At 36.7% G+C, this 23,358-nt stretch overlaps 1 protein-coding gene across 1 annotated transcript in view; it reads right to left on the bottom strand.

Moving 5' to 3' along the window:
• Positions 1-23,358, bottom strand: part of thsd7aa (thrombospondin, type I, domain containing 7Aa) — a 268,864-nt gene that overhangs the window by 122,891 nt on the left and 122,615 nt on the right. Inside the window, 3 exon segments of the mRNA XM_056480189.1 lie at positions 4,115-4,226; positions 4,228-4,297; positions 12,277-12,525. Of these exon segments, the coding sequence (XP_056336164.1) occupies positions 4,115-4,226; positions 4,228-4,297; positions 12,277-12,525 (431 nt within the window).

Below are 23,358 nucleotides of genomic sequence, written 5' to 3'. Positions count from 1 at the left end.
TTAGGTTTCCTTAACCTGCAAGTTCTTTTATTTTTACAAATTATACTGATCCTAAAGGACTGTTTGCTTCTCAAGCTCTATGAGGAGTGTCATTTATAAGTTATAAGGTGCACTCAGAGCACAATCGCCTGTGGTATCATGTAATTTTGTTTTTAAATGTCAGGATGATGTAGGCCTATAGTTATAATACTATTTATACAATATTATAATGATATTTATACATGATCAAACTAGTGTGCAAACTAATACTAAGTGTTATAAATGTGGTTTTGTAGTTTGGGCCCAAATCAATATCTGTTGCCGTTTTTAATCATTTAAGTTCATTTGATTGAATATATAAAAATCGGTAGATATTATCGATGCATTTTTGGGTAAAATTGCTACTTTTTACTGTCATTCAATGTGTTTTTGGTCATTATCAATGCACTGTCACTTTAACTTGAGCCATGAGCAGCGCAGCAGAAATAGACCCAGCGCCGAAAACTATCGGAGCACAGCTTCTTCAGCAACGCTCACGCCTTGCGCTACTTCTGCATGCAGTATGAAAGCTCTAATCTGTTAAGATGGACGCTGGAAAAACATGCTGCCTGTGTGAAACCGGCTTAGGAAACTTATTTTGTCCCAAGTTTGCATTTGTGAACATTAGTTTGGCTTGGGACTGTATATTTTTGACTATTTAAGACTTGAAAGAATTCCTTTTATTTGCATGAACCACGGACACGAGCATTCATTTCATGTGTCGGAATATGACATCATATTCTTTTGATTTTGAAAACATTCCAAGTCCATCATATAACAATAATTGTACACGTTTATATGGAGAGCATATGAAATATTTCATTACAAGTTGCTCGCAAATGGTTAATAGAAAAGCGCTTGTCTAATTTAAATAAAAAAACTAGCTTCTTTTGGTATGCTTGTCTTCCTCCCATGTAGTCTGACCATGCCATACCAGCCAGTGCCTGCTTGAGGACAGCTGTGGGCTTTTGAATGAGTTCCCTGAGAGGTCGTTGGTTCAGCTTTCAGAGCAGATGGCAGGGGAGTTTCTGTGTCAGTTTGAGAGTGAAAGCAGCCCGGCACCATCCACAGCGCATGGCATGAGGCGCTGGCAACCTCCCTGTTTCTGTCATATTACTCCAGAGAGATTCTGTGTTTGGGTGTTTGTGCACCTGTGTGTATGTCTGTGACGGCATTAGCATTTAATTCCACCGTCGATGCCTCATTAATTGTATGGCTCTGCCTTCTTTATTCCTTAATTTCCCCCTCGCGATCTAATTTCAGCCTTTAAAATGCAATCAATTATACGTTGGCTTGAGTTGTACCAAAGTGCAAACATAAACTGATCTTTGTCTAACAGCTCACAGTGAGCCTTTAAGTCTGTACATGATGGTCTGAGCCAAAAAAAGGAAGGTGATTTTAGCAAATATAACACTTTGCATCAAGCATGTTAGTTATCCTTAAATCAATAAGTGCTAAAAATGCTACCATCTGTGTTTTATAACTTCCAGTAAGTACATGTATGCAACCCAGGCTCATTCTGAAAAAGTACCTCTATATACATTTCTGGAGAGGCACCAAATACATCCAGGAGTTACGTTTATCTTGCCGTTTTTGTTTCGCAAATCCACCAGAGGCCGTTGTGTATGCTTTTTCAAATCTCAAATTTCTCTATCAGTGCCATTTGCACCTGCTGTTCTCACGTAAATCCACCAGAGGCTGCTGTCGACTGACTGACTGATTGACTAACCCACCTTCCTCCTGCCCTAAACCCAACCAATAGTGTTTTTCAAAAGCACCGACTGACTCGCCCACCCATTTCTCTAAACGCAACCGACAGTTTTAACGGCAATCTAGAAAAGAAAAGCCATCACCTTTTTACCACGTTTCAGATTTTACCACATTCTCACTCTGTATTTACTTGTTTATTTTAAATTTTTTTTTGGCTTCTGTTTTTGTCTTACCCGCTTTATGGAAACGTTCTTTGCCGCACTCAAACCCCGTGATTGTGGTCAACTTCTCTCTGCGTCTCAAGCTCGGCGACGTACATGGCGAGCTACTGAACAAAACTGTAAAAGCAGGAAAGCCGTCCATAAGAAGGTTAGCAGAAAGCTGGTAAGCACGAAAAGGAACGGCGTCATACCGCCCCATAGCATTCGTTTGTAACGACGAAATGCAGCAATACGTATTTCTAGCTACATAATTTGCGATCTCCTTAAATGTATATAGGGCTACGTTTTCAAAATGAACCTATGCTGTATGTATGTGTATCACATCAGACATCACAAGATTGTATAGTGACATGGGAATGGCCTAGGTATTACACAAACTTAATGGGATCTTTTGATATGAAAATTTTGCCTCAGGAGTTGAGTTTAGGGGTACGGTTAGGCCATACAACTGTAGGCCACTACAGTATTTATAGAATAAAACACATTAGGCCTATGGATAATCCTCATAAACCAATATTTCCCAGTGATGGGTTGCTGCTGGAAGAGCATCCGCTGCGTAAAAACATATGCTGGATAAGTTGGCGGTTCATTCCGCTGTGGTGACCCCAAATTAATAAAGGGACTAAGCCGAAAAGAAAATGAATGAATAAATCTGTGTAAGTAATAATACAGTTGATAAAGATAAATTAAATATGTGCAGAAATTGCTTGAATTGGGGGTTATCACTTGAAACATTATGAATATAATCTTGAAACTAAGGGTGTACTCACACTACCGAGCCTGGGCACAATTGTCCCCTCTCCCCACTCCCCCCGATAGCCCATACTCACACTGCATTTTTACCCTCCAAGCCCGAGCATGCTAACGTCATCAATGATGCAAAAAAAATCTTTAGCTGAACATTTTTATAAAAAGCAATTGTGCTGGACATATTCTAAAGTTGGCTGCTGAAGTGCCGCATTTATGACAGTTTGTGTTCATAGAAAATTAAGAAAGAATAAAAAATGCACATGAAACAGTCCATATTAAAAGTGGCGTATTCTTAAGTTGAGCCCAACCGAACTGTACTCTCGCCCACCACTTCCAGGACTGGCCGACTGAACCCACAAAATGTAAACCCATGAAACGAACTGGGATATAGGGATTAAACGCACTCAGGCACGGTTTGGATAGCCTAGTGTGAGTACACCCTAAGATTCCACATACAATCAATGGTTATCTTCTTAAAAAGGCATTTTAGAGAAAACACTTCTCGTTTCAGATTGGTGTGTTAATTGTGTTTCAGATAAATTCATACTGTCTACCAGTTGTGTTATGGATGGTCATATGAGAAGGGCTTGATGAATTAGGGAACAATAGCGATAGTCCAGAAGACCAGCAGAGAGTATTGTGGTAAGCAATGCCTCTATTTTCAAAAGTTTGTGTTTCCGTCCTTTTACACTTTAGTGTTTTCAAACTAAATCGGGCTCTTTAGCATTTTCAAAACGCTCCATTGTTTGCAGGTTGAACATGCAGGAATAGTGTGGAGGCATAACCCTAACAAAAGTTTCCAAAACAAAAAGACTACTATAAACAGCATCTAAAAGACAGTGATAATCCAACAAAATTGCATCTCATAGTAATGTTACAAAACTCAAATGTGAGAAGCTGTTTTTGTTACATGGTTACTATTGATTCTATACTGTTATAGACTATTTTAACAAATTCTATAACATGTACTAAATATTTTTAACAATGTTCTCAATGAAATATTGGCAGTAAAAGACAATATGCAGAAGTTTACATCAGCTTTCTCTTTGAAATATTCAAAACCATTAGTCAGTCCCCACCAGTGGCTGTCTACTTAAGAACTACCATCCTACATGACTGTTCAAATGCTGTGTTATGATGAGGGAGGTTAAAGTAAGACAGAAAACAGATTACCTCTAGATGATCAATTCTGACTATTAATAGAACAGTGCCCAAATCCTAATATTTTCTTATCTGGTGCTTAAGTAACCAGACTGTATTTAGATTTCCTAAAGAGAAAGGGTAGATCTTCAAGTCTTTTCTCAAACAGTGGGTGGGAGTGTGACAGAAAATGATCAAGGAACCAGCATGTGCATTATTCCCAAGGCTTGCAACCGAGCAGAAGGATAAGACAATGAATGTGCCAGTTTTGTTACCGTCTTTGCTCTTGAGGGAGCCGAGGTTGGATGAGGTTTCGCTCGGGGCCTGAACACAGTAGACCTCTCTTGTCTGAACTCCTCCTCCACAGAGCCCAGTCTGGTTGCTCCTGCCGGCGGTCCTGTTGGCTGAGGAGCACATCCACCCTGCAGTCGCTCCACTCTGTGCTTCTCCAATTATACCTGCGGAAAAGATGGAGATCTGCTGATGAGTATTTAATGTTCCCTTTATTCATCCTCTGAAGCCCATAGATTGAAAGGCTGAACTGAGCTTGTGTTTTTTGAACAAAATAAACTGTCCTTTGAGTTATAAATACAGACGATTTTAAATAGACCAATGAGAAACCATGCCAGTCACGATGTGCACCGAGGTCATGGCTTTATTGAGCTTCATTGAGTTGAAGGCCGGGCTGCTGTTCTTTGATTCAGCAAGTTGGCAAAAGAACACAAGGGAAACAGCATCAAAGATGAGCTATGGATTGCAATATTACAGAACAACTATTAAAAAAGAAGAACCACACAGTCTGCATTAACAATTCAATTGAATGCTTGATTTGAATTTTTATGCCCAGAAGAAAGGAAAAACATATGTAAATATCACCATGTTGACATTAGTTCCTGTTAGATAATCAAAGAACAAAGCAAGACAATTTCAAAAATGATTTCCAAATATATATGTATATAAATAAATCAATTAAACCAATCAACCAACCAACCAACCAAACTATTCAACCCACCAACTTTATTAATTTAAACTATTCAACTGACCAACCAATCAATCATTCGACCAACAATCAATACAATCAACCAAACCAATCAACCAACCAACTAAACAATCAACCAAATAATAAATACATCAATCAACCAAACCATCCAACCAATCATTCAACCAAACAATCAATACATCGATAAAAAAACCAGTCAACCAACCAATCAATCAACCAAACAATCAATACATTTATCAACCAAACCAATCAACCAATCAACTAAACAATCAATACATCAATCAAACAAACCAATCAACCAAACAATCAATACATCAACCAAACAAACCAAACAACCATCAGTCAACCAAACCAATCACCAAACCAAACCAAACCAAACAACCATCAGTCAACCAAACCAATCACCCAACCAACCAACCGACTAACCACCCAATTAACCAAACAATTAATACATTAATCAACCAAACCAATCAACCAAACATTCATCCAAACAATCAATACATTAATTAACCATGCAACCAATTAATCCCTCAAACAATCAATTCATTAATCAAACAAATCAATCAACCAATCATTCAACCAAACAGTCAATACATAAATCAATCAAACCAATCAACCAATTAATCTAAACTTATCAACCAACCAACTAATCAATCATTCAAACAAACAATCAATACATCAACCAACCAAACCAGCCAACCAATCATTCAACCAAACAATCAATACATCAATCAACCAAACCAATCAACCAACCAACCAACAATTTATACATCAATCAAACCAACCAACCAACCAACCAACCAACAAATTAATCAACCAAACAAACCAATCAACCAAACATTCAATACATTAATCAAACAAACACTCAATATATTAATCAACCAACCAACCAACCAACCAACTAACCAATCAATTGATTAATTAACCAGCCAACTACAAAATAACTAAACTAAACATTGCTAAAAAGATCAGTTGTTTCTATAAAATGTTAAATAATTTCAACTTTACAATCTTCAGTTATACTTTCAGACCACTTCAGTTAAGTCTTTAGTGCTTTTACTGAAGAAATAAAGATACGCATAACCATAAGAGACTGCCTAAGCTGTAGTTCAGTGTTGACAGTGTAAGCATGGCTGACAAAGAAAGAACTTTCTCTCTGCCGCTGGCCTTTGATCACCATTTCTTTTTCACATGTGTCTTGCTGATCAAAAGCTCGAGAGCAATTCAGAGGGAAATGCTGCTGGTGTGTTTGTGAATGCATGCACGTGTGCATTTGTGTGCCGGTTGTGTTTAAATGCCCAGTGACCTTCACTGTAGTAAGTCCTGCTCCCAGCTTTCAAACAGTTCAAATAAGCAAAGTAAAAATGAGAGCAGTTTTGAAAACATATTTTGACCATATCCCACTATTGCTTTGCTTCTGTAGTGGAAATGAAAGTATATGAAAATGCATTGTGGTATTTGAATACAACGAGTCCATTTTTTTAAAAAACCAATAGAGAATTCCTGCTGACTTTCCATGGTAATGGCTCTCAACCAATTTCACAGATTCAAAACTGAAGACCATTTGACCTCACAAATGCAGAGCTCCATATTCATGAGCCGTGAGTCATGGTGTATTGAGTGTGCTTCTGACAAAAAGCAGTGTTCAATATTTTGTTTTAAGGGCCTCGCTTTCCATTTATGCAGCCCTACATGAGCCACATGTAATGTGCGAAATGGTAAAGCTCGCTTTTTAGTATTCTGTTATAACAGTCTTGAATGAGTAATGAACTGCACACCAACTGTGAGTGATTAAGTAGCATAATGCATCATCAGCAAAACAGTGTATATATCTATTTATTTATATCTAATAAAATTACGAACTCACAAAAAATGTGCCCTGATATTAAAAATGTGAACTTGTCATTGTGTTGATTTTTTTAAATATTTCATTTAAATGCAGTGAAGCTGAATTAAATAAGGAGATTTTAATGATAAAGTAACATATTCAAATGAATGCGTGCCTGCCTCTCATGCTGGAAACACTGGTTTGGATTCCAGTCTGTACTGTGAGAGCAAAACCCAACTGGTGACCCAATTAAAGAAAATAAAAGTCTCATCAGAAAATATTGGTTTGAATCCTGTTCGGTGCTTTAAGACTTGATCTGTAGGGGTTAAATTAGTGCCGTTGCTGGGATGGGATTGAGTATAAAAGAAGCCACCTAATATTCATTCATTTTCTTTTTGGCTTAGTCCCTTTATTAATCTGGGGTTGCCACAGCGGAATGAACCGCCAACTTATCCACCATATGTTTTGTGCAGCGGATACCCTTTCAGCTGCAACCCATCACTGAGAAACATCCAAACATACTCATTCACACTCATACACTACGGACAGTTTAGTTTACCCAATTCACCTGTACCCCATGTCTTTGGACTGTGGGGGAAACCAGAGCACCCGGAGAAAACCCACACAAACGCAGGGAGAACATGCAAACTCTACACAGAAACGCCAACTGACCTAGTCGAGGCTTGAACCAGCGACCTTCTTGCTGTGAGGCTTCAGCACTACCTACTGCGCCACTGCCACCTAATATGACCAATGTAAATAAACTTCACTTTTCAGCCCTCAAGAAGTGCACTAGCAACTGATGTAAGAGGTATTTAGCATGCTAGATAAAATATAATTAACTTTTTCCCAAATATAGTAGCTTAACGAAGCTACATTGCAGTTTCACTATAGCCTGCCTAACACAAAACAACATGAAGGTGGGTAAATGACAAAGAATTAACTTTACCTTTATGAGATTTACGATATGCTTAACAGTGGGTGAATATTACTTTTTAATGGTTACAAGCCATTCTGGGCCATCTGAATCTCATTCTGGAGAACGTTTGGTCATAAACCCCTGCTGTAAATGATTCTCAGTGACAGCATTAAAAGCACATTGTTAGTGTAGCCTTCTTCCATATCGGAAACATTGGTTTCATTTCTGCTAACAGCTTTGAGATTTAAACAGAAGGGGTTATATTGGTGCCGTGACCCAAACAGGAGTACTAAAAAAGGGCACCTCGTAGAAACCGTGTGATTAAACTTAACTCCTCAGGCCTCAAGAGGTGGCTGTGGTCTTTAGTGTCCCCGATAAAACAGGATATAAATGAAACTCATTTCCAAATGCACATGGTAGTAGCTTGGTCTTAAAGGGATAGTTCACCCAAAATGAATGATATCCTCATTTACTTACCATTCACTTGTCACAAATCTGTTAGAGTTTTTTTTTTCTTTCATTTGCTAAACACAAAATAATCTATTTTAAAGAAAGCTGTAAGCCTGTAACCATTGACTTACTCATTTGTATTTTCTATTATAAAAGTCAATGGTTACAGGTGTTTTTTAAAATATCAACTTTTGTGTTTAACAGAAGAAAGAAAGATTTGGAAGTTGATTATATAATAACACCTTTTCAGAGTAATGGTTACTGGGCCATTTCGATTCTGGGCTATTTCGAATCTCATTCTGGGGGATTTAAAGAGATTTGGTGCCGTGACCCGGATGGGAGTGCATATAAAAGAGGACACCTAGTAGGAACTACATGAATAGGCCTCACTCCTCAGGCCTCAAGAGGTGTCTGTGGTCTTTAGCGTCTTTAGTCTGAGTTTTGTTTCTTCTACTGAAGACAAAAGAAGATATCGTTTTGTTTTTTTTTGAAAACCTTTAACCACTGTCTTCCATAGTATTTGCTTTTCCAATTAAGAAAGTCAATGGTTACAGGTTTTCAGCTTTATTTTAAATATCGTCTTCTCTGTTTAACAAAAGAAAGAAAGATTTGGAACAAGTGTAGGTTCATTAAAAAGTGAGTAGCTTTTAATTTTAACGAATACATCTCAATCTCACTCTGGGCGACGTTTGGTTATAAATCCCTGCTGTAAATGATTCTCAGAGACAGCCTTGAAATCACATTGTTAGTGTGGCCTTCTCCCATATGGGAAACTTTAGTTTAATTCCTGCTAATAGCTTTGAGATTTAAACTGTAGGGGTTATATTATTGGTAAGGGTTATATTGGTGCCGTGACCCGGATGGGAGTGAGTATAAAAGAGGACAGCTAGTAGGAACTACATGAATAAACTTCACTCCTTAGGAGGTGGCTGCAGTCTTTAGTGTGAGTTTTTTTTCTTTTGCTGAACACAAAAGAAAGTTTTTTTTAAAGCTGAAAACCTGTGACCATTGACTTCATTTTAATGGTTACAAGCCATTCTGGGGCATCTGAATCTCATTCTGGGGGACATTTGGTCATAAATCCCTGCTGTAAATGATTCTCAGAGAAAGCATTGAAAGTACATTGTTAGTGCGGGGTACTCCCAAATCAGAAACATTGGTTTAATTCCTTCTTTGAGATTTAAACTAGGGGTTTTATTATTGGTATGGGTTAAATTTGTGCCGTGACCTGGATGGGAGTGAGTATAAAAGAGGTCAGCTAGTAGGAACTACATGAATAAACCTCACTCTTCAGGCCTTAAAAGGTGGCTAAGGTCTTTAGAGTCTTTAGTTTGAGTTTTTTCTTCTGCTGAACACAAAATAAGATAGCCCTGCTGTATATCATTGTCAGAGACAGCATTGAAAGCACATTGTTTGTGTGGCCCTCTTCCATATCTGAAATATTGGTTTAGCTCCTGCTAATAGCTTTGAGGCTTAAACTGTAGGGTTAATTATTTGTAGGAGTTATATTGGTGCCGTGACCCGGATTGGAGTGGACACTAGTAGGACACTAGTAGGTACTATGTGAGTAAACCTGACTCCTTAGGCCTCCAAGAGGTATCTGCGGTCTTTAGTTTGAGTTTTTTTTCATCTGCTGAACACAAAAGATGTTTTAAAGCTGAAAACCTGTAACCATTCACTTTTAGTATTGAAACCACTGAAATAGTATTTGTTTTTCCAATTAAGAAAGTCAATGGTTACAGGTTTTCAGCTTTATTTAATAACATACAATGCGTTTAACAGAAGAAAGAAACTCAAACAGGTTTGGAACAAGTGTAGGGTGATTTAATAGTGAGTACCTTTTCATTTTTGGCTGAACTATTCATTTAATGGAGCTACATTACAGTTTCACTACAGCCTGCCTAACACGGAACAACATGAAGGTGAGAAAAAGACACAGAATTAACTTTCCTTTTATGAGATTTATGAGATGCTTAACAATGGGGGAATATTAAAATTTAATGGTTACAAGCCATTCCTGGCCACCTGAAATCTCACTCTGGGGGACGTCTGGTCGTAAACCCCTGCTGTAAAGGATTCTCTGTGACAGCACTGAAAGCATGCGTAGGGTTTGGTGAGAGATCAGGGCCGGACACATACTGGGTCAGCGCTACAGGAGCACCATTCACCTCTGTCTATTACAGACAGGCACTCGCTCTGCTCTGGTGAGATCCAGTGCAGCGAGGTGATGAGTGATGGGGAATGGACCGGTCCATCTGTGGGGGATATCAGATTAGACAGCGTGTGGTCTGTCCTCTCAGACGTTCTCCATTCATCAGCTCACCTCCTCCAGGGTGGCGCTGTGCCAAACCACCAACCCGCTGCCATCTCTCCATCTTCCACAGCAGGACCCTCGACACCCACCCTCACTCCCTCTACACTCCTCCATCTGGGTTTTAGCACATACTTGCTATACAAAGGCCCTCAGCAGATGACGTCCATACAGATTCTATTAGCTTTAGGTCATGTGAGTGTGTTTGTTCAAAACAACTGATTTGTTTGCATCAAGGAAAGTTAAAAATAATATTGTAAAACTATATATAGACTATAATTATAAATGTAATGTGTTTATTTATTTATTTATGTATTAATTTGTTTGTTTGTTTGCTTGCTTGTTCATATATGTTTTATTACATATTTATTTACTGTATTAATTAATTACTTTATTTATTTATTTATTTATCCATTGATTCATTCGTTCATTTTCTTTTCGGCTTAGTACCTTTATTAATCTGGGGTCGCCACAGCGGAATGAACCGCTAACTTATGTAGCATATGTTTTACGCAGCACTTCCAGCTGCAACCCATCACTCGGAAACATCCATACACACTCATTCACACACATACCCAATTCACCTATACCAGGTCTTTGAACTGGGGGGGAAACCGGAGCACCCGGAGGAAATGCACATGAACACTGAGAGAACATTCTGCATTTATTTGAAGTAATATATATATATATATATATATATATATATATATATATATATATATATATATATATATATATATATATATATATATATATATATACTATATATATATATATATATAGTAATAGAGCAGTGTTTCCCAACCCTGTTCCTGGAGGCACACCAACAGTTCATGTTTTGGATGTCTCCCTCATCTGACCCATTAACTTCAGGTTTTGGAGTCTCTTCTAATGTTCTGATGAGTTGTTTCAGGTGTGTTTGATTAGGGAGAGGATAAAAATGTGTACTGTTGGCTTGCCTTCAGGAACAGGGTTGGGAAACTCTGCATTAGAAGAGACTCCAAAACCTGAAGTTATTGGGTCAGATGAGGGAGACATCCAAAACATGAACTGTTGGTGTGCCTCCAGGAACAGGGTTGGGAAACACTGTAATAGAGCATCACATCATAAAATATGTTGAGAAAAAATTATATGTATTATCATATATATCGTATTTCCATGCAAATTTAAGAATTTATTCTGTAAATGTGTTTCATTGTTATCACATATTATTTTATTGGATACAAAATAATTAATTGACTGTACTGAGCGCATACATTTGTAACATGTACAGTTATAGTCAGACTTATTAGCCCCCCTTTGAATTTTTATTTCTTTTTCAAATATTTCCTAAATGATGTTTAACAGGGCAAAGAAATTTTCACAGTATGTCTGATAATATTATTTCTTCTGGAGAAAGTCTTATTGGTTTTATTTCGGCTAGAATAAAAGCAGTTTTTAATTATTTAAAACCCATTTAAGGTCAAAATTATTATCCCCTTTAAGCTATGTATTTTTTTTTTTTCGATAGTCTACAGAACAAACCATCGTTATACAATAACTTGCCTAATTACCCTATCCTGCCTAGTTTACCTAATTACTCTATTTAGGCGTTAAATGTCACTTTAAGCTTAAGTAGTGTCTTGAAAAATATCTAGTCAAATATTATTTACTGTCATCATGGCAAAGATAAAATAAATCAGATATTAAAAATCAGTTATTAAAACTATTATATTTAGAAATGTGTTAAAAAAATCTGCTATCTGTTAAACAGAAATTTGGGAAAATAATACAGTGGGACTAATAATTCAGGGGGGCTAATAATTCTGACTTTGTGTGTATATCTACATTTACATTCTGCATGAATGTAAATGTAGATGCATATACAAGTATAAGCTCTACTATAATGATCCAGATCCAGGCGTCCAGCAGAATGGATGCAGCACTTACACGACACACGGCGGGATGCCTTCTCCTTGTGGTGAGCAGGGTTCGCTCTCCTCCAGCTCGGTACACTCGGCTCCTCCACCCACAGGAAACTGCTGCACCTGACGGGTGCGCGTCCGCTGGCCCTTACGCCCATTCAAATCATAACACTCCTTCGAGCAGACAGACCAGTCCGACCACTCGCTTACTTCACAGTCCTTGGAGATCACACAGGCCTGATACGTCACTGGGAGAGTTTGCTGGGTGCACTGGCTGTAGAGACAAAGAGGGAAGTCTGTTATTGAGACAGAAAACTACAAGGCAAAAATATCTTGATATGAAACTTTGTTAAAGATAAAAAGATTATGATATTGTGCAAGAAACATGAAACACAAGAGATACTTTTACAGTAAGTTTGACAATTTTTCTAATTATAATTTTACAGTTTGTTACATTATAAACATTATTTACATTAATGATGTATATATATATTTTTTTATTTAAAGCATTACTGGAGAATAATTTGTTCTTTTAACTTTGTGTTACTTATTTCTTAGTAATTTAATAAACTTACAGGTTTCTAACTATAGAAGATAGATAAGATAGACTATGAAGATGAAGATAGATCTAACTATGAAGATGAATATAGATCTAACTATGAAGATGAAGATAGATCTAACTATGAAGATAGAAGATAGATCTAACTATGAAGATGAAGATAGAAGATAGATCTAACTATGAAGATAGAAGATAGATCTAACTATGAAGATAGAAGATAGATCTAACTATGAAGATGAAGATAGAAGATAGATCTAACTATGAAGAGATAGACAGACAGACAGACAGACAGACAGACAGACAGACAGACAGACAGACAGACAGACAGACAGATAGACAGATAGATAGATAGATAGATAGATAGATAGATAGATAGATAGATAGATAGATAGATAGATAGATAGATAGATAGATAGATAGATAGATAGATAAAATCTGAAAAAAGGGGTAACCTAGGTGCCCTTTAAAGATAGTTCTGTTCATCCACAGGTTTGAGAGAAACATCCACAGGTTTAACATTCATAGGAGAGGGGAATCATCCACAGAAGAAGGCAAGTCAGGGAGAAGGTAAGGTGAACTCAGACATCGATTCCAGCCACTGACTGACTGGGATCGCTGGGCTTATATGGGTAGTGCTGATGATGGGTGCAGGTGTGACTAATCAGTACTCAGGTGATTGTGCTCGGGCATGATGAGAGGTGGCAGCGATGGTGGGGAGCGATGATTGGTGCTGAGGGAACGTGATGGTGAGAGAGAGTGGTAGGTGGAGCAGCAGGAATGAGCTGGGGATGTGACAATGGGTTGTTGTAGCCCAATAAGGGTCAAATATGGATAAATCCAACCACTGGTGTCATTTCATAAAAAAAAAATCTCAACATTGAGTTTTAAGTGAGTTAATAATTGCTATATAAATAAAATTTACATTGACATGATTATTATAATAACAATAATAATAATAAAAAATAATAATAATAATGATAATAATAAAAACCCAAAGTTGGGTTAGTCCATATTTGACACTTATAGCAACCCAGCACTTTTAGAATTTATTTAATAGTACAAAAATGACCAATATTGGTCCAAAAGCACTCAACGCGTTAACAAAAAAAGCATAAAAATGATTAAAACATACTTCAAGACCTGCACTAGATGGATGATGATGTCATTAATCTTATCTTACTCAATCGTCCCCATCCAATTACTGTATATCATTATAAAAACATGCAAAATGTCATAACGATAGCGATCTTAATGCCGCTTACACTCTGACCCAGAGTTTTGCTCATCTCTGCTCTTTAATTTCAGCCTCGCCACAGTCACAACGGATTGGGATTCAATTAAGATATGGATCAAACTATGACTTCCATGAATTTTAATTAAGAGGCATCAAAAGCCTGTGATGGTTTGGCTTTGGGGTTTGTTGTGATCGAAACTGCGGCCCTCATTAGAGCTCTGACATAAGACACCAAACAAGATCTCATTTGTCTTAATCAGTCAGAAGAAGAAATCAGAGGCTCGGTTGATACACAGATCACGTCAGTGGAGTCAAAGGCTGCTGAATTAAATCTGTGCAAAGGCCATTGCTGAATTACATCTTTATACATTTATTACACGTTTTATATGTATTTACTGGCATTGTAGTTGGTTTCTTCAATATTGAGCAGGAGTTGATTTATTTTTGTAATTCATTCATTCAATCATTTATTCATTTTCCATCGGCTTAGTCCCCTATTTATCAGGGGTTGCCACAGCTGAATGAACCGACAACTATTCCAGCATATGTTTTACACAGCGGATGCCTTTCTAGCTGCAACCCAGTACTGGGAAACACCCATACACACTCATTCGCGATAGCCAATTTACTTTAACCAATTCACCTTTAGTGAATGTCTTTGGACTGTGGGGGAAACTGGAGCACCCGCAGGAAACATGCAAACTCCACACAGAAATGCCAACTGGCCCAGCCAGGACTCAAACCAGTATCCTTTTTGCTGTGAGGTGAAAATTCTAACCAACGAGCCACCACCATTTTACAATCATTTATTTATTTATTTTGTCTTAATCTGAATGTTTTATTATGTACATAATTAATTATTTACATTAAATTACGATAATCAATCAGCAATATTAACACTTCAAATAATAAATACAAAAATAAAATAATAACTGGACTATAAAACATTAAGATATTTCTTTATTTTTTATTCATTTAGAATCTTTTTTTTATTTTAAATAAAAGTCATTAACTCATATTTTTCTGTTGTCAATAATAAGTGACTGAAAAAATTACAAGTTATTAACAGTTTTTTTTTTCATTTTACAGCATCATGTTTTTAATAATAAAAAAGATAATTAAAATGTTGATATGTTTATTTGAAAATATCATTGTATGAAATCCATAAGTATATATAATCCGTTTATAATACCAGTAATAATTCCATTAGAACGAATGCTATTTATTTCAGTTCCATTGAATTTATAATGTATCTAATCTAAAACAGTCTAAATATATGACCTACATATTTATTTCGCACAAAACTAAATCAAACAACATAAATATTGCATTGAAATGTTTTCAAAGTAAATACATTTGACCATTTTCTTATTAAAAGATTGATACATTTTTCAAGCTGCAATGGTGTATCGATAAGCATATGTATGAATGCATCTTAAAAATCCAGAACCCAAAGTGTGTGTGATTCAGGGAAAAGGTCAAACATATTTAATGTATTTATTTCTACTATGTACTCATGTAACATAGATAGATTATTTAACGAAAATCATTTTTAGACCTAAAGTGACTTCCATCATACATACACACTTGGGTCCAAACCATAACATTTGGTCTAAGAGACAATATTTTATCTCTTAAAAATCAGTGTAAAATAAATATATTAATGAACACATTTTTTATGGTTTATAAGGTTACCTCTAACATTTGTTCTCCTACTAAAACTTTTTTTATTTAGAAAATATGTCATACACTGGTCCCTCGCTATAGCGTGGTTCACCTTGTGGTTTTGCAGATTTTTTTTTGTGCAATTTGACATGCTTTTCTTTTTTTTAAAGCACATTGTGTTCTGTGTCCTGATTGGCTGCAGATCATTGTCAATCAATGTCCTTTGTGTCTCCTGTACAGTATAGAATGCATTCAGCCTGCAAAATTAACATAAATAAATATTTGATCGCTAGTAGTGTGAGTTTTAACAAGAATGCAAAAAGGGTTGTAACTGACGGCAACAAGACTTGTAAAGGCGGTTGCACACAGGATGCCTCATGCCACGAAGCGCCGTGTATTTTAGGATTGTAAACAGGTTAATTAGGGTCTGCACATCGCCGCAAGTCGGCAGCTGTCTGCAGTGCCCAGCTACAACTGTATATGACACTGTTCATATTTCTGATGCGCCACAAAGCGCCATCTGAATAATTTAGTTGCAAATAACCCGCAAATGTGCACATCCGGAGTGCGACCCCTTTAAGGATGAAGTCTGCTTCAGTTTTGTGGATCAGTGACTGCAGGAAAAGGAACATTACACTGGATGCCAACATTATCCGCACAAAAGCTAAAAAGCTTTATGAACCTTTTGCTGACAGCGATGAATGTTTGCGCCTGACAACACGTTTGGATCTTTGGTTTCATTCCATACTACTGGACTTATTTTTTTACAAAAGTTTGAAATTTGAGAGTGTTTAAGCAAGAGAAAAGAGTGAAAATGTAAACTCCTGTCTGAGAAAAGTGAACAAAGTGTGTAGTGAGGGGTTTTACAGCCATAAAACACGTATAATAATTCTAATGCAGACTACTTTTCAGATTTCACCTATTGTGCGTTATTTTTAGAACGTAACTCTCGCGATTATCGAGAGACCACTGTATATCTATATTTTCAACATAAAATACCCCATAACTGCAATGTAATTTTCACCAAATCTATACAGTTTGGTCCCTAATACATTTCTTTAATCAAAAGCTCTGTTGTGTTCCTATCAAGCTTTCTTTCAAATCCTTCAATCAATATGAAATATTTAATACATTTGTGTGCATTAATTTACTCATACTGTTCTGAAACTTGGCATTACTACAGTAGCACTTTTTATTACAGTACAGCCTCTTTAGAATCACATTTAGTAATCCTCATGTAAAAGTCTGTTTGAAAAAGTTCAGTTTTCGAAGCATAAAATACCAGTGAAATGTCATTTCCACTATAGTTGATGCTTAATTTGACATCACACCCTACATTATCCGAATGCACAAATTAAGAGCCTAATCAAGTCTAACGGTCATTTACCGCTGTGCGAGGTCTGATTTTGCTTTCTCTTGTTTCTGACCTTGCCATTGCATACATTTGATCCGGGGCAGGACGCTGCATTAATGCGGTCATCAGAATCAGCCATAAGCCTCTTTGGGGATTTGAGCCATCTGTGAAGTCAATGAGTAGCTCTAATGTACTGATCTGCCTGGGACAGCGCGCATCTCTCTCCCATCTTCCAGTGCTAATCCCACATAACAACAAACACAGCAGAAATGACACGTCCCCGTTCTGACTGCAGAAAGATACAGTGAGCATGACATGAGGATTTTTTGGGGGGGTTTTGAAAGGATGTTCACAATCAAAGTGAGAGTTGACGGGCTGAAATTCACTTTGAAAGTTGCTTGTAGTGATATCCCCGTTTCACTTGACAATACCAAAGCAGATTAAAAGTCACCATGTGAGACAGAATGAGGACATATAGTGAATATTTCTGAGTAGAGTTCCAGAGATTCTGATTTTTTACAACCAACCTGTTCAATTCTGATCCCAATTGCAAATATTCTCAACACATGCAAATATGGAAATGCACTGCAAATAGCACAGACATGCAAATGCATGTGGGGGGGGGGGGGACTGGGGGGGTATGCATCCGTTCGTCATACCTCGGTTGAATAATCTAAGATGATTTTGACACATTTTAATCTTGATAACTGATCTCTGGCTAACTAGGTTTTTCAAACAAGCTCATGAATCAGATTAAAATGTCTGGATGAACTCATCTGAGATCGCTGCATTTTGATATTGGTAAAGGTGTCTGCAACTTTTACGAAGCATAAAATTAACGCCATATTAGCCGTCAAAATGTGTGCATGACTGCATTATTATTCCTTTCCTTTATATGTAAAACAAAAAAGAAACAGTCGAATATTGTGCATGTCTATTTTCATACACAAATTGTACTAAAGCTAGGTTGGTACCTTAAAATAGTACAAGTTTGTTTGTATATAAAACGTTTATATAGATAAATGTTCTCTTTGAACCACTTGGAGAGAGAACACCTCCATGAGATTTAAAGTTTGCATTTTAAATTAAAAGTTTTAGTTATACATATTTTAAAACTTATATACGGTGCTCAGCATATACACTCCTCACAAATCTATCTTTTAAACTTTAATAAACTTTAATAAATTTCTTTATAGGAAGCTATACAATAATATATTTGTGCATATACATTAGATTAGTCTAGAACTAAAGCCAAATCTGGAGCTAATCTAAAAAAATAGAAAAATATTAAATACAAAATTTTAAAAAGAGAAGCAAAAAAATTTAACACATTTGTTGAAATTTTGCTTGAATTTAATTGTAATATCTTTTAATTTCTAAATATGTTTGGTGACTATATATATATATATATATATATATATATATATATATATATATATATATATATATATATATATATATATATATATATATATATATACACACATATATATATATACACACACGCACACGCACACACACACACACACTATTTTCTCCAGTGTATATAATCTATAGTTTACTACTGTAAGAAAAAAATCAGCATTTGGTACATATTTCAGTTATACCTGCTTGAAAAGACTCAATCTAATCCTGTTTGTACGAAATAAGCCTGCTCTCGAGCAGGTTTGAGCTTCCAGACTTGCTGCTATGACAACAACTCTCGGGGGAGTTTTGAAGAACAAAACAATCCCGGATCGTGTCAAATCATCAATCACCAAATCCATCTAATTGAGTAATCCACTTACGAAGAACAGATCCCAGTGCTAAAACAAACAAACAAAAAAAAAAAAAAAAACAAACAAACAAACTAAAATCTCACCTCTCAGGTCTCTGACAACACCACTGATTGTAAACAGGAAATAGCCGGGTCCGTCACGTATTATGGTCCCCCATTGTGGTTTGCACTATTTGCAGCACATTTCTTTATTTGCATTTGTTGGTAAAATTTGCATCAGCTGTCAAATTCATAAAAATGCATCCTAATTTTTTTGGTTTTATTCTGTTTGTTTTTTTTTTACTTTGCTTTTCTTAACTTTTCTTAACTTGACAGTGCATTTGAGCTCTATTGGCCACCATATTTTACCCACTTTGTATTATAAAAATATTGCAGTATGTATGCGGCTTCGAATGTTATCACTTGATTAAATGGGCATTATCAGTGGTTATCAGCTGATAGATATGGGCCAGTAGAGGCCTTCTGCAACTATTGGTAGGCTCAGAAGGCTGTTATCATCCATCCACATTGATAATCAGCTATAGATGGCTGTTAACGAGAATTGTTTATAGTTTTTATTGAATTTACTATTAATTGTATTTTATTAACGTTTATCCCTACCCCAACCCTAAACTCAACGTCACAGTAATGTAAAAACACATCTGGATCTGGAGTCTTCTCTATGAGTATAGCTGATTAAACATGATAATTATTTATATTATTTATTACATTTCCCATTAATTATGTTTTATTAACGTCTACCCCTCCCCCAACCCTAAACCAAACCACCACAGTAATGAAAAACAGATTTGGATCTGGAGTCTTCTTTATTAGTATAGCTAATTAACCATGTTGATGGATGATAACAGCCTTCTGAGCCTACCAGTAGGCGCAGAAGGTCCCTACTGGCCCATATCTATCAGCTGATAACTACTGATAACGCCCATTCAATCAAGTGATAACATTCGAAGCGGGTGGGTGATGTATGCAAATCCAAAACAGACACTCACGGATTTATTTATTTTTTTAAATGGCCATTTTTCTTTTCAGGCTAATCAGTTGATCAAATCAAACACGAGAACCACTTGGCACAAAAAAGCAATTTTATGTGTTACATAAAACTACAGACTGGTTTGACTGAAAATTGATAGGAAAATGATGAGGGACATTTCCCAGGGAAAATGACCATTAAATTGTTAGAATGATGCAATTACATTCCGGGCAGGCAGTTAGTAATGGAGTGATGGGATGATGGGAAGGCGATGGGGCTTGGGTCATCCTATATGAGAGTGTTGCTCCATAAATGAGATTCCTCTCTCTCTGGTTAGTCTATTGCTGACAGACTCAGTGAAAGTTCCTCAAGGAAAACTCTACAGCAAGACCTGTATAAAATTCCAGTTATCATACTCCACAATCCCCACGTGAGAGGCGAATAATAACAGGCAGCAGATTAAATGAGCAGTTGCTGTTCAGAATGTTAGCATGCAGCGCAGAGAGTACAGAACACACATAAATAGATAAATACTACAGTAGGAGCGGATTTGAAAACATGCCATAATTTATTATTAATAAGCCTCAGGATCTATAAACGGCCTTATGTTTTTTCTGTGAAAGACATTGTTGACTTTGCTAAAACTGGAGAATGTCTGATATGATATCAATAAACAAGAGTATTTTTATTAACTAACAGCATCATTTTCCAGTTTTCACTCAGTTTGCAAGATGTTGAGCCGTTATAAAGTGACTCAAACGCTTCAACAAAGATGTAGCAAAACAAGGTTGCCGTTATTAGAATTATGTGATCTCTGGATTTTGTATGGTAATGAATGAGCAATATCACACTCGTAGTAGTGTGATGTGGCTGTATATCAGCACTGGCACTGGTGGGAGGTGCCTTAGTGTCCCACCAGTGCCGATATACGGCCACATCGCACTGCTACGAGTGTGGTATTGCATTTATACAACAGTTTAACGGCATAATCGTGCATATAGAGAAGAAAATCAAACAGAGAGTCTCAAAATCCTTTTGTAAGAGGAACTACTTTCTTCCGCCATTCATTCACATCTGCAGCTGATATCAGAAAAGCAGGAACCGTTCCTTCTTCACAAACTTCACTTTAGAGCTAGTATTTGAATGATTCTCTAGCATAATGTCTAAAGTGATGACAAAATAGGTGATTTTGCTTACATTTTAAGATTATCAGGCTGAACCGCATGAAATGCCATCAATCTAGAGAGATTTCCCAGTATTTCTCTGTTGCAATCGGGAGATCACAATAATTAACCCCGAAAAAGCCAAAGCAGCTCAATCACTGCCAGATTCCTGTTGCGTTTGTGATAAGGAAAAATGCAGGCATTCATGCATTTCTTCTGTCTTTCTGTTTACTGAACTAGTCTGCAGTAGTGAAAACAGGAGACGCTTTAAAAACAGATGGCCATCTCCGGTTTTAAGACCTTAAGATGAGTTCCATCTCACACTCAACACACCACAATTACTATGGTATAAATACAGCACTACAACATACAAAAGAGAGAGATCAACGTAGAAAGTCACTTACCTGTTTTATAATGATTTGATCAGCTGTGTTTTTCCTCCTCTAATGGCTTATTATGCGGTCTCTGTCGCCATCTTGTGGATGGACAATGTCAACTGTCTTTGGTCTGCTCAATGACGCGTTGTTTCTCAGAAATTATAAATATTTACCAATAGGCACTATCCTTATAATTAAACTGCCTAGTTGCAATCTAAAAAACTATATTATGTTGTCCAACAGCAGCAATTTTGTCAAACTGTAGAGTGTCCTCTGCTTGTTGATGTATGTGGGTGGAGTAATACACAAGGGTGAAGGGTTAAGAAGCTGGACAGAACTGGCAGAATATCGCATGGCTATCAGCAAATTAGATTCAAGAACCAGACAGAACTGTTGTATAAATATGTATATGGCAATGTTGATATATTTGGTCTTGGCGGTATAGATCTGCTACGCTGCTGCTGCTTTGATTAGTATGGTAGAGCAAGTACAGAGACCTGCTACTGCCAGTATATACACAGACATGACGTCTGAGAATAAAACACGCTGCTATCCACAAGAGGACTGAATAAAGCAGAAAATCTACTGCAAATGACCATTGGTTCAACATTACAGCAGAACTGACCACCAGTCTAGATCAGTTTAAATTATCTCAGCATAAAGTGTCTCAACGATTAAGTAAAACTGGACTCAAACTTCACCTTTCGATGTGAAGCACCTTGAGGCTGGAATGTGTTGACTATAATTTTATCAAAGAGCTTGAGAGCATGTTTTTAAAAATGAAGTATAGATGTGCGTTGGAGTCTTGTTTGTGTGAATGTGGGCTTGTTGTATTCCTGTGGTGTCAAACAGACATTAATGTGTTCTCTATGCTCTTTTATACTTTCTCGCACACTGCACAGTGCCTGAAGACTGACCAGTTTTCACACTACGAGGAGCAGAAACACTGGAGATTCCAAGAAGGCAGTGCTGACATGTTGTAACTCAGTTGATAAGGTCAGTGAGTCTGCGCTTATGCTCTGCTTAAAAATCCCACTGAAATCTCTTTTCAATCACAGTTCTCTTTCCTGTGGACTGACTGTATTTATTTTATATGGGTACAAATATTATTCTTCTGACAATCTAATAATAATGCAGTTAAAAAAAATGTTTTAAATAGACCTACACTACCATTTAAAAGTTCAGGGTTAGTAAGAATTGAATTATTTATTTATTTATTTATTTAAATGAATACTTTAATTTAGCATTGGAAATTAAACATTAAAGATATCTATTTCAATGTTCTTTTGAACTTTCTATTTATCCAGGAATATTATTTTTAGCATATGTCTGGTTCTCGAATCTGATTGGCTGATATAGCTGTGCAATATTCTGCAATAACAGCACTCATTTAGCCTCCTCACCCTTCTGTATTACTCCACCCACATAGAGTCAATAGACACACAACAGTTTGACAAATATTGCAGCGGTTGGACAACATAATGTACTTTTGAGGCTTTTTGGGCAAGAATGTAGTTGTTTAGATAGCAACTGTGTAGTTTATTTATAAGGATAGTGGCTATTTTAAAATATTTATAATATCGGAGATACAGTGTGTCTGCTACCATTAGCCTGTCATTCTGAGCAGAGCAAAGATGGTTGACGTTTCGCCACAAGATGGCAACAGAGACCGCATAATAAGCTCTTAGAGGTAAATAACTCAATAACTCACTGTAATTTCAAACTGCAGCTGATCAAATCATTATAAAACTGGTAAGTGGCATTCTAAGTCGATCTTTCTTTTATGTATGTTGTAGTGTTGATTTTCTTTTTTTATATAGCCGATTATGCTGTTGAACTGTTGTATAAACGCAATATCACACTTATAGCAGTGTGATGTGGCTGTATATCAGCACTGGTGGGACACTAAGGCACTCGACCTGTTGCCTTGTAGCAACGCACGACTCCCACCAGTGCCGATATACAGACATATCGCACTGCTACACTGAAACCCCTAATGTTGTCTTTA

This window comes from Danio aesculapii, chromosome 19 (genome assembly GCF_903798145.1).
Source record: "Danio aesculapii chromosome 19, fDanAes4.1, whole genome shotgun sequence".
NCBI lineage: Eukaryota > Metazoa > Chordata > Actinopteri > Cypriniformes > Danionidae > Danio > Danio aesculapii.
This window is presented reverse-complemented; position numbering and strand designations above follow the sequence as displayed.